Source organism: Nicotiana tabacum, chromosome 7, assembly GCF_000715075.1.
Source record: "Nicotiana tabacum cultivar K326 chromosome 7, ASM71507v2, whole genome shotgun sequence".
Classification (NCBI taxonomy): domain Eukaryota; kingdom Viridiplantae; phylum Streptophyta; class Magnoliopsida; order Solanales; family Solanaceae; genus Nicotiana; species Nicotiana tabacum.
In genome coordinates, this window is record NC_134086.1 from 115,811,672 (window position 1) to 115,825,268 (window position 13,597).

General features: G+C 36.6%; 1 protein-coding gene across 1 annotated transcript; it reads left to right on the forward strand.

Annotated features, from left to right (window-relative positions):
* Positions 1–2,712: 2,712 nt before the first annotated feature.
* On the forward strand, positions 2,713–5,117 carry LOC107771186 (6,7,8-trihydroxycoumarin synthase-like). The gene is made up of 3 exons (XM_075217520.1): positions 2,713–3,596; positions 4,293–4,730; positions 4,866–5,117. The coding sequence occupies exons 1-3, from the start codon at positions 2,720–2,722 to the stop codon at positions 5,036–5,038; spliced, it is 1,488 nt and encodes a 495-aa protein (XP_075073621.1). The 5' UTR covers positions 2,713–2,719; the 3' UTR covers positions 5,039–5,117.
* Positions 5,118–13,597: the final 8,480 nt, after the last annotated feature.

Sequence of the window (13,597 nt, forward strand, 5' to 3'; positions counted from 1 at the left end):
TTCTGCTGTGCAGTTGTGGTCATGTTGCACGAGGTTTCTACCGTGCTATTGTTACTATTGATTGTGCACATGCGGCGTGACAAGGCGATATATATATATATATATATATATATATATATATATATATATATATATATATATATATATGGGTTACGCATGTGGCGAGATAAGGTAGGAATATTATTATGTACATGTGAAAAGACAAGGTGTGCATTTACTTCACTATTGCGCACGTGGCGAGATAAGGTGGGCTATGTCAGGGATTGATTATGATGACTTGTGATGGTCTGGGGGCATTCTTGTGATTGATATTTGGGCAGTGGCGCACATACCTGTGTGAGTTTTATCTTGTGAAAATTGTGGGAAAACATTCTTACGTGCTGTCTATTTTCTCTATACTTACTAATTGTCATGAACTGTGTTAGAACACTTGCACAAGCATACACCTACTCAATCACTCCTATCGATTTAAGATGATGGATCATGATATTATTGAGTATTGATGCACACCATTGTCCACTTGCCTTCTATATGTGAGTTGTCCGTGCAAGTTACTAGTTGAAATGAGGGCACAAGGTGCCAAGTGTTTAGTGTTCATAATGTGAGACTCGTGGCTTGTGAATATAATTGAGGTATGATACCTCGTGGAGACTATTAAAAAGAACTGGTGTGATAGCGATTATCCTTGTCGAGTTGCTACTTGTCTTTCTTTTATCTGTTTTTGTTGGATGTAGACTGTGATCAGCTTACTATACTGTGTTATTACTTGTTATGCTTCGCCGCTAATTGTTACTTCTGTTTCTCATTAAAAGCAATGTATCATTATTGTCATTATGCTTTGTTTTGTAGAGATATCATACTCTGTTAATACTCCACTTATACTTGTCCAAGTAATCTAGTTCAGTAGGTGTCTTGACTGTCCCTCTACTTATTGGGTATCGCTGTGGTGTACTCATACTATGCTTCTGCACAATATTTTTTGTGTAGATTCAGGTATTTTGGAGTCAGTTGGTAATTAACTAGATGTATAGATCTTGCTGTGGAGACTCAAGGTAAACCTGCTGTTGCATTCGCAGGTTTCGAAGTCACCCTCTGATTTTGTATTTACACTGTTTATCCTTATTTTGAAACAATTGTATTTAGAGGTTGTCTAGCAAGCTCTGTAGAGCTTATGACTTGTACTACCGGTTTTGGATTGTAAATTGTATAGAGATTTCTATCCCTTATTGTCAGATGTTAGTTAAATACTGTTATTTTCAATGAATCTTAGGCTTATGTAGCCCCTAAGACTAGGTTCCATCACGACCTCCTACGGAGGGAGATTTGGGTCGTGACAAAATTTTATTTTTAATTATTAATTTTCGACTAATTCGGTCAGAAATTATATAGTTTTATTATTTAATTTTAAATAAATAATTATTTTTATTTATATTATTACGACCGATTCTGTCGGTAAAATTCCGACCACTTTGGTTGGAAATTTGAAAATACTTGGTCATCTGACCTTTTTGAATGTTACGACTACTTTGGTCAGAAATCACCAACGGATTCCGTCCGACCAACTATTTACCGACTGACTAATTTTGGTTGGAAAGTAGTCGGGAATTCGTAATTTTCGACTGATTTCTGACCATTTTGGCGGTCAAAATTTTGCAATTTTTCAGTGGTGAAATAATTCAAATATTGCATGATAAAGTCCAAAGTCAACCCGGACATAAACATGCTTTTTGCTATGTACGGACTCTCGTCACCTCGTGCGTACATTGTACCAATGTAATAGTATCCATATAACGTTGAAACATATCTCTAGGACATCCTACAAAAGAATTTGGGAGAAATGTTTGTTTTCTAACATTAGAAGCATCTCGTTCCCCAAATCTTAAAATATCAAGAAGTCCTTGCAGTATTCCCATTCTGAACAAATCTTGATTGAATGAAACAAAGTCCAACCTTTGTGTCTCTAATTTTATATATTCATCCATGAATATTGCTGCAATAATCTTCCTATATGAAAATTTTCATCCTCATCATCGTTCCTTATCTGAAGTTTATAATAGTAATATTCACGAACTGAAACCGTATCTCTTTTGTGTTTTACTTTTTGAATTTTGAGCTTCCATATCATGATATCCACCAACGGAGGTAAATAATTTTATACTTGAAAATTGTTCAAATTCCAGCAGAGTGCGATTTTTAGGAATATTATCTGCACTAGGAAGTTTCTTTATACCACAGTGCCACCCGCCTTGACCATATGGAAATAACAAGGGGTTGTAAAGGGTCATACCACCCAAAATAATAGTTTACTCTTTGTGTCATGTTGCTATGAGTATAAATTTGAAGATGTGGTGCATTATGTTTGAACAGTGGTAGAGCAAACTTCGGCGAGGACGCTGAGTCCCTAAGGGGGGGGGTATGTGACACCATGGGCGAATCCCATATCGACAAAACACGGGAGAGATGTTGGGTATATAAGTAGACATACTTTAAAATTTAGTGACGCATTTTAAAGTCGTGCGGGCATAGGCCCAAAGCGGACAATATCATAAATGGGCCGAGCTGTTACATTTTCCCTGGAATTTTTCAAAACATTTTTTTTTTGTTTAGACCCACATTGAATTTAGTTAAATCTTCAATCAAAGAAAAGGAAAGTTTTTAACATAAGAACATCTATAAAAGATATTTCATATGACTAGACAGTTGGCAAAACAAAACGATAATGCTCTTACTACTCTTTGTAGCCCTTCCTTTCATTCTTATTTTCCTTCTTTCTAAATGCAAAAATGGTGGAAAAAACACATTGCCACCAGGTCCTATAGGCTTACCATTCATTGGAAATTTGCATCAATATGATACTTTAAACCCTCATCTCTATTTTTTGAAACTTTCCAAGAAATATGGAAAAATCTTCTCCTTCAAACTTGCTTCTGCTCAAGTGGTCGTAGTTTCTTCAGCAAAATTAGCAAAAGAAGTATTGAAAACACAAGATTTAGTATTTTGTAGTAGACCATCTATTCTTGGCCAACAAAAATTGTCTTACTATGGTCGTGATATTGCTTTTGCACCTTACAATGATTATTGGAGAAACATGAGAAAAATTTGCGTTCTTCATCTTTTTAGTCTAAAAAAGGTTCAATTATTTAGTCCAATTCGCGAAGATGAAGTCTTTAGAATGATTAAGAAAATATCAAAACAAGCTTCTACTTCACAAATTACCAATTTGAGTAAGTTAATGATTTCATTAACTACTACTATTATTTGTAGAGTTGCTTTTGGTGTTAGGTTTGAAGAAGAAGCACATGAAAGGAAGAGATTTGATTATCTTTTAGCTGAGGCACAAGCAATGATGGCTAGCTTCTTTGTATCTAATTTTTTCCCTTCTTTAAGTTGGATTGATAAATTAAGTGGATTGACAGATAGACTTGAGAGGATTTTCAAGGATTTGGATAATTTTTATGAAGAACTCATTGAGCAACATCTCAATCCCAATAGGCCAAAATATATGGAAGGAGATATTGTTGATGTTTTGCTACAATTGAAGAAAGAGCAATCAACACCAATTGATCTTACTTTGGAGGATATAAAAGGAATTCTCACTTACCTACACCTGCCCATACATGGACACGGTCAAAATAGGTCATGTTCCAACCCAACAAAGTTTAATTCAATCAAAATGGGTTGGGACAAAATAAGTCAAATGATGAGTCATAACCCAATATGCTCAACATGACCAAACCTACCCTCATTTTTTATTTTGCTTTTTGAATAAAAATTGAAAGTTAGACTTGTTTTCTGAAGTTATTAGTTTAAGTTAGTTCAAATCTTCATAATTCTCTATCTTCAAAGTTGATTTTGTATGTTTAATTTTAGATTGCAATTTCACCATCAAGTTAAACTACTAATTCGGGTCAAGTCAATAAATTGGTCTATCTCTTCTAGTGCGAATTCTTCTTTATTCATCTTTTATCTTTTAGATGACAAACATATTTATATTCTGTTTTAGATATTATATCGATTAATTTAGACAGTCTAGCTTTGTTTATTTTTGTGATACTTAAGTATTCATATTCTATGTATAGTTTCTTTAGTTTCTTTCTAATTTTCTGCGATTTCTTAGTTATTTTAATTGTTTTACTGTTTTGCGGGTTTGTACTATTAATGTCAGTGTTATTTTTCATGATTTGCATGGATTGATTTTGCTACTTCTAATATACTTGTAAATAGCACAAATGTGTTTATTATTGCCTTGAGAATTTCTCATGAATTTACAACTTTTATTTTCTTTTTCTTGTAGAATGTGTTAGTTGCAGGATCAGACACTAGTGCAGCTGCTACTGTTTGGGCAATGACAGCCTTGATAAAGAATCCAAAAGCCATAAAAAAAGTTCAAACAGAAATCAGAAAATCAGTTGGGAAGAGAGGCATTGTAAATGAAGAAGATGTCCAAAACATGCCTTATCTCAAAGCAGTGATAAAGGAAATATTTAGGTTGTATCCACCATCTCCAATTTTAGTTCCAAGAGAATCAATGGAAAAAACCATATTAGAAGGTTATGAAATTCAGCCAGGAACCATAGTTCATGTTAATGCTTGGGCTATTGGAAGGGATCCTGAAATATGGGAAAACCCAGAAGAATTTATACCTGAGAGATTCTTGAATAGTGATATCGATTATAAGGGTCAAGATTTTGAGTTACTTCCATTTGGTGCAGGCAGAAGAGGTTGCCCAGGTATTCAATTGAACCCACAACTTTTTTGTGAAAGTTACACATTTTGTCGCTCGGCCAAAAAAATATTTACAGCTGCTAACTAATATACATATTTTCAAAAAGCTCAGAATCTTGAATTTATAAAAATTACTGCAGGTATTGCACTTGGGGTTGCATCCATGGAACTTGCATTGTCAAATCTTCTTTATGCATTTGATTGGGAGTTACCTTATGGAGTGAAAAAAGAAGACATTGACACAAATGTCAGGCCTGGAATTACCATGCATAAGAAAAATGAACTTTGCCTTATACCTAAAAATTATCTGTAGATTATATTGAGACGTGGATCTCGGGCTAGTTGTGAGGTCAGCTAAACTTATTGTTTCCGGTTCGAATTAAGTATACATATTTAGAATACATTTAATATATATATATATATATATATATATATATATATTGTTCTACGATGTCTAGAGTGTTGGTGTATATAAATAAAATGCTTAATTAAAATAAGTGTGGTAAAGGGAGAACTTCGATTATGTGGTGCATTGGATGGGAGTATTGCTCCTCCCTTAACCAGAGGTCTCGGGTTCGAGCTCTAAGTATGAAAAAATCCAATGGGGCCCTACGCAGCGCGAATCCAGAAATAGTCGGACTCTAATGCGAGTACCGGACACCGGATGAGAAACCAATTTTTTTTTAATGTGTAGCTAAGAAATGTTAGACCATGCCTAGGTTTTGTCACTAAAAATTTTATCTCACGACCTCATATTTTAACTAGTATTTCTTTTATTTTTTCTTCAACGCATCAATATATAGTTTAGTAACTCTATGACAGTTGTTAGCCAATAAAAATATAAACAAGTGAAAAAAAATATATAAACAAGTAGATTCAGTTGCTTTCCAGGTGAAATTTAGCTTTCTTTGTATTTTTATGTTTTCCCTAGACAAGTATTTGCTTGTATAATTAGTCATGTTGGTGCTATAAAAACGCAATACTCCGACAATCACTTTTTATGACGGATAAAAGTAAATGGTATTAATTTTTAGGATTGTGGCAGAATTTTGAATTTGAACTCATATTCTGAATCCACCTCATAAGAAATATGAAATTGAAGTGGGAGCAAATATTTTGTGGAATAATGGCAATACCTATCACTCAAATCAATTTTAATGCATAACTGGAGGTGGATCAAAATTTAAATTTCGTGGGTTTTGCTTTTAAGATTTTTATTATTGAATTTATTGTATCCCTAAAAAGATGTATTCATATTTGCTATTTATTATGTTTTAGTGAACTTTGTCATATAATTTTATATTTCACATCAAAAAGTTATGAGATAAGTTAAACTATGCAACTACTGCTAATCCTTTTTTTTTTCCGAATCCGGAACCAAAATGTTATTTTTTTGGACTCAAACTACACAAATAGGTGGTAAAAAAAAACCTTTTTATATATAGCGCTATAATACCTGGCGCTATATACTAACAATAACGGCACCGTTAAGGTATAGCGCCATGTATTGTGGCGCTATACTGTAAAAGCTGACATGGCCAGGTATAGCGCCACAATACCTGGCGCTATATATACATTATTAATGTATAGCGCCAGATATAGTGGCGCTATACATAGATATTTTATACCCCTTCGTCTTCTTCTCTAATTCATCCATCCGCCATTATTTTAAAACCCTTCCCCTCTTCTTGGTCCCCCACCGATTCTGCCCGTTTCTTAAAAAAAAAATTTTTGGGTCCCCCGACACATAAAACTCGAAGAACGTAGGTCCCACATTCGAGGAGAGCTTCGTGTTATTGTTGATTCACACTTCCGGAGTCAAAATTTATATCCTTTTGCTTTCCGACAATTCTAAATCGAGGTATTTCGATTTATTTTAAGTTGAAACATTTATAATAATGTATATTATTTGATTTGTATGTGTTCTATTTCGGTTTGTGTTTTTTTTTCGAAACTAGCATGTTAAATTTATCCGAATAAATATAAATTAGTAAAATAAATTTGTCTGTTAATATCCTGATTTATATATATATTTTTTCATACCGTTTTGTATTTTATTTGCAATTAAATTTATTTGTTGTTTATGGTTAGTTTAGATTATTTTTTAGCGTAGTAAAATTCAGACCTTTTTAGCGTAGTAAAACATAGACCCTTATAGCGTAGTAAAATTTAGAGCCTTGTAGAGTAGTAATGTGTAGTATTTTAGCTTAGAATTCCTTTTGTTTAAGTATCTTATACTGGTAGTTGAAAATGCAAACTTTGTACAATTAAGTTAATAATTGTATCAACACACATAATTAGTAATTTGTACAATTAAGTTATTAAAAAATATGAATTTAAATTATAATAAAAACACATAATTATTAATGATAGTTTGGTGTCACTGGTCCTCAAAATATCGAGCCCTGAACCCATATATATAATTTGTTATTAAAAAATATGAATTTAAATTATAATAAAAACACATTATATATATATATATATATATATATATATATATATATATATATATATAATTTGTACAATTAAGTTATTAAAAAATATGAATTTAAATTATAATAAAAACACATAATTATTAATGATAGTTTGGTGTCACTGGTCCTCAAAATATCGAGCCCTGAACCCATATATATAATTTGTACAATTAAGTTATTAAAAAAATATGAATATATATATATATATATATATATATATATATAATGTGTACAATTAAGTTATTAAAAAAATATGAATTTAAATTATAATAAAAACACATAATTATATATATATATATATATATATATATAATTTGTACAATTAAGTTATTAAAAAATATGAATTTAAATTATAATAAAAACACATAATTATTAATGATAGTTTGGTGTCACTGGTCCTCAAAATATCGAGCCCTGAACCCATATATATATATATATAATATGTATAATTAAGTTATTAAAAAATATGAATTTAAATTATAATAATAACACTTAATTATATATAAAATTTGTACAATTAAGTTACTAAAAAATATGAATTTAAATTATAATAAAAACACATAATTATTAATGATAGTTTAATGATAGTTTACAGTTGACGACATGGACGCGACTATACATCCCGGCCCCCGCACGTTGGATTTATTAACCCTACAGCCCCAGCATAGATCCGAGTATATATGGGACGGACAGTTGCTTACGCAGACTTTTCGGGCTAGGAGAGTGGATCTATTGTGGGAGTTTTTGAGTCCTCCCCGCGTTCTACATCCCCGCATGATCCATTACTTGGAGGAGATGGGATTATATAGGATTATTAGGATTGGCCGGATACAGCTCGACTATGCTTTGATCATGGCCTTGATTGAGCGGTGGCGACTAGAGATGCACACTTTCCATTAGCCCATCGGCGAGGCCACCATCACACTCCAGGACGCTGAGATTTTATATGGCTTGTCCGCTGATGGCTTGCCAGTTTTACTGCCTGCGACCATGAGATATTATTCGCGGCAGGCATACTGGAAAATATGTTGCACATGCTCACGGGTTTCATGCCGGAGGACGAGGCGGTAGCGTCTGGGTCCAGTCGTATACAGTTGGTCCCCATTAGAGACTACCTGGTGCAGATCCACCATACTATCACCGATGAGTCTGCGGAGGTGGATGTACAGCGATATACGAGGCTGCTGTTGCTCCTTCTGTTTGGGGGGGTCTTGTTCCCGAACACTTCGGGGAACCTATTGAGCCTCCGTTTTCTGCATCATATTGCCCGGTTCGAGGATACATCTTTGTACAGCTGGGGTGGTGCTGTCATCTCATATCTGTACAGGCAGATGTGCCGGGTTTGCATCGGCACACAGAGAGACGTTGGTGGCTTTCTGCCGCTTCTACGAGTGACAACATATTCAAATAATATGTCCATTAGTTACAATTCTACCTAGTTATAGTTAATCTTATACTTTATGTCAACTTTGTATGTTAGGTTTGGGTATGGGAGCGATTTCTGCAGTTTCAGCAACCTCTACCACAACTACCGGCTAATGTAAAAATTCCGCAACTCCCTCTAGCCTGTAGGTGGGTTATGCGTTGTACTCTTGCACGAGAGTATGATGCCCATCATAATCTCCCCCTCTGCAGGGATGTGTTGGATCTGCTGGAAGACGCACAGGTGAATATCTAACTAAACTTACCTGTTATAGATTAACTTAGTGATGTGCATACTAACGGTTTGTGTTCTAATTTGATAGTTCATCGGGACGCCGTACACCGATGAGGTGATAGGTACCCTGCTAGCGTATTGCACGTTCGGCCGACATATTTGGAGGGCTTCTGTCCCGCTCATATGCCTCGATATTGTCGAGCATCATGCCTCCGACGGGTATTTCGTCAGTTTGGCCTGTCGCAGCCTATACCGACTCCGCCTGCATGGCATGCTTTACATTATGAGAGGGATGATTGGTCCAGGGCAGACGACACATTTATGGCATGGCTTAACGAGCAGTTGGGTACTTGGGACAGGCGAGGGGACTTGACCCCACCTCCGCAACACTTTCCTATTCCACGTTATATGTCATGGTACCGCACTGTTTCCCGACTTTTTATCGTGAACCCAGTTCATCAGGCACACGGTCGGTACGTACCATACGCCGGGAGACACGAGGCCCTGGTATGTTTTCTGTTATTATTTGTTATATAGCTATAATTTAGTGCCAAATATGTAGTTTATATTTTTTACTTTGTGCAGGCGATTGGATTACATACCGTCTATCATATGGGGCAGCAGATGCAGAGTTATGTCCACGATCATGTGGCCATGCAGGAGTATAGTCGTCGATTCATGGATGTGGCTGCCTATACACTGCAGCGAGCCCGATCGGATCAGCATTTGGCACACGAGGCTGATTATATGGACCCAACCACGTACCAGCGAGGCCGTGGTATCCCACGAGCTGGTGGTGCCCGACGAGCTGGTGGTGCCGGACGACGTGGTCGTGGGCGGAGAGGAGGTGGTCCCCAGCAAGGGGGCGTTGAGGCTCCTGCTGATGATGTTGCTGCTGATATGGTAGGTGGCATGCATGAGACGGACAGTGCCATCGCAGGTGACCCCATCGGGTCAGTTATTGATCACGGGCTTGGATATTCAAGGAGTGGATTAGGGTAGATACTTTCCAGGCTCGTCTACCACTGTTGAGGATCGACTGACCCGAGATTTTTATAGTGGGCACCGACTGAGTTATGGCTCCACATCACATGCGCAGGTATGAGTTTATTAGTATTGAATTTGAATTTGTGTTAACTGCAACTTATTTATTTTCTTTAATTTTATTAATTTCCTTTTTAAGGCTTCATGCGATGCATCGACAGATGACTACATTCAGGATCTAGAGACGATGATGGTAAGACAATATAAATTGTTGTGAATTGTTATGTAGTTTTCTATACTAAGTTTCATATTATTATGTAGCCTTCTACTGGAGCTGACAGCACCATCGATACATGTCATCCTGCGCCGCATCCGGCTATAAGGAGACGACTTGATGATGATGATCCTGATAGCGTACCCGGGCGGGAGGGGATGCGCCTCAGGCCAGCGGCTGCATTGAGACACACCGGATGCGGGACACATTGACATGGTGTAAATAATATTTTTGTATACATTAACAATATTATTTAATCGAATATGCGCATTACTTTTTTTAGTTCTCCATTCGTTTGATAGTTTCATAAAATAAAATTTAGTACAACACAAGCACTTAAACTTAACTTTTACTTCAATTAAAATAAAATTTAGTACAACACACAAGGAAAACATTACTACAGTACAAACACAATCACAAACACAAATATCGCAGGCCAACATAATAAAAATACATGAAATATGAAAAATACGCTAAACACATACATGCCAATGTTTCGCCCCGGTTGCTATTTATTCTCCGCTCCAACCACTTAATTCGTTCTTCCAGTTATTCTTTTTTTTCTTCTACCTCTTTCAGTTTCGTCTTCACCTCCACAAGTTCCAGTTTATATTTTTTTTCGATCCTTTTGTGCTTCACAATTCCATTGTGTTTTCCATTTTTGTTCTCCCACCTCCTTCAGGTCGCCCTCAAGTCTGCAATAATTCTATTGCTTTCTTTTTCATGTTCCTGTTGTCTTAAACACATATTATGAAGAAACTGGAGTTGTTCTCTGTAACATTCCTGATAACATGGTTCATCAACCCATTCTTGAAAATCACAAATAGGTTCACAGGGAACCTTGTAAAACTGGTTCATACAGTGCTAGTAGCGGCGTCCAACTTCACCACCTTCCCAACAATTTTGCATCAAGCATGCTTTTCCACAGTTGCACTTTGGTGGATGAAGAGGTTGAGCCATTTGTGTAATATTTGCTTTTAGTAAAAAAAAACCTTACCTTTAATAAAATATTTGCTTTTAGTAAATTTTGAGCACACAACATAACTACAATGAGCCCGTTATTTATAGGCGAGACAACACCCACATAACGTACTATCTAATGGCGCTATACTTTGCGTGTTAAATATCATGATGTTGACAAGACAACTTTATGTCAGCTGGTCAGCTTTTTCAGTTCGACAAGACAACACACACATAACGGACTATCTAATGGCGCTATACTTTGCGTGTTAAATATCATGATGTTGACGAGACAACTTTATGTCAGTTGGTCAGCTTTTTCAGTTCGACAAGACAACACACACATAATGGACTATCTAATGGCGCTATACTTTGCGTGTTAAATATCATGATGTTGACAAGACAACTTTATGTCAGTTGGTCAGCTTTTTCAGTTCGACAAGACAACGCACACATAATAAATATACAAATAATTTTATTAAATTATTATTTAAATAGGTAAAATGGGAAAGTACAAATAATAATTAACAAGCATAATTTTATTTCATAAATCTTGCAACATAGATATAACAACTAATTATTACAACATCAACTCATGGGTAGTTAGGTACACTAGAAGAACACCCACCACGAGCTTGATTAGTTTTGCCACCCAAACCAGCTGAAGGACATTTACGACGGTCGTGTCCTGTTTGCGAGCATATACCACATTTGCGCGCATAAACGGTGTCACTAACATCCATTTGGTTCCGTATACGTGTTCTCTTCTGCACCTGTCTTTTACGCAAATAGGACTTGTTACACACCGTTTTAAATGGTTCCGGAGGCCAATAATGCTCATCACCCACTGGCTGCAACTGACCATTATATGTGTTTAGGTACTTGGAAGCACTATATTGTTGATCAACATAGTTGGTCTCCGCATAACCAACACGTTGAAAACACTTGATGGCATGTGAGAAAGGCATGTGATAGATGGACCATTTTCCACAGGAGCATAACCTTACAGATTCATTTACAGTATGTACATTATTACCCCGATTATTATGGATAGCGATGCGAACTTCAAAAATACCTCTTTCGTTATCATACTGCAAAAATGAATGCCAATGTGCTCACCGTCTGTATTTCTCAAATCTCTTCATAGGCACTGGCATAAATTCAACACCCCTCTCCATCAATTCCGTTGCAGCTACAGACCGTTGAACAAACCTCTCCGCCATCTGCTTGAACGACATCCGCACCATGGTTGTGACGGGCAATCCTCTTGCCGACTTCAATAACCCGTTGAAGGACTCTGACACGTTTGTAGTAAGAATTCCCCATCGCCTGCCACCATCCGCATGCAACGTCCACTTTTCAGGGTCATGTCGCATTAACCAACGATAGGCTGCCTTGTCTTCTTGCCTGATAGAATCCATATGCCTCCGGAATTTATGCTGTTGGTGGTCTATTGCTGCCATCCACATCAAATCATGTAGATCCTTGTTGGGATGTGCCTTCTGGAAATTGGCCTTAAAGTGCCTCACACAGTAACAGTGGTATGCATAAGGTTCTTGCCATGCAGGCAAGTTCTCCACAGAACTTAATATACCACCGTGCCAATCAGATATTAGACAAATACCTGAACGCTGTTTGACAACGTGCTCTTTCATGTGGTTCAAAAATAGTGTCCACGTCTATGTGCTTTCATTGGCACAAATAGCAAAAGCTAGAGGAAATATCTATCCATTAGCATCCACTGCCACAACTTTCAATAGCTTGATATCTTACTTTCCATAGACATGAGTTCCGTCTATGGATATTACTGGCCGGCAATGCGAAAAATCATCAATTGTTGGCTTAAACGCCCAGAACACGTAATTGAATATGTATTCTAGTGTTCCCGGACTCTGCTCAAGCTTCCATTCAACAACTGTCCCAGGGTTAAAGTGCTGTAGTGCAGCCATGTACTTTGGCAGAGATGCAAATGACTTATCCCAATTACCGTAGACAATTTCAAACGCTCGTTTGCGCTCCACAAATGACTTTCTTTTCGTAATGGTATGGCCATATTCCTGGTGGACCGATGTAATGCACTTTTTGATTGTATACCTTATGGATGCTTCGATATGCGGAATAAGTACAAGAGAAATCAAGTCAATATCCAAGTTGAAGTGATTCCCATTGAATGTGTCCATTTCGCATGTGTGGGTAGGAATGTATTTACCCACTTTCCACATACCTGTCTTCTTCTTGGTTGCACGCAACATCCAATTACATGGCCAAAACCATCTGCGGCAAACAACCTTGTATACCATCAAACTTGACTCCCATACCTGCATCTCACGACACTCTTTTACGTTGTGCATTTTACAAGCCCTGCTTAAGCGCGTTTTATCAGGAAAAAGCATCCCCTTTGCAAGCACCATTGGTCTAGACTCATCCCACATTGCTGTCCGGATTTCATCAAAATCCCTTGTTAGAGCTTCCACATCCGGCACGGTTGGCAAGTTATCAATGTAAGGAATCTCCCTTGAATGA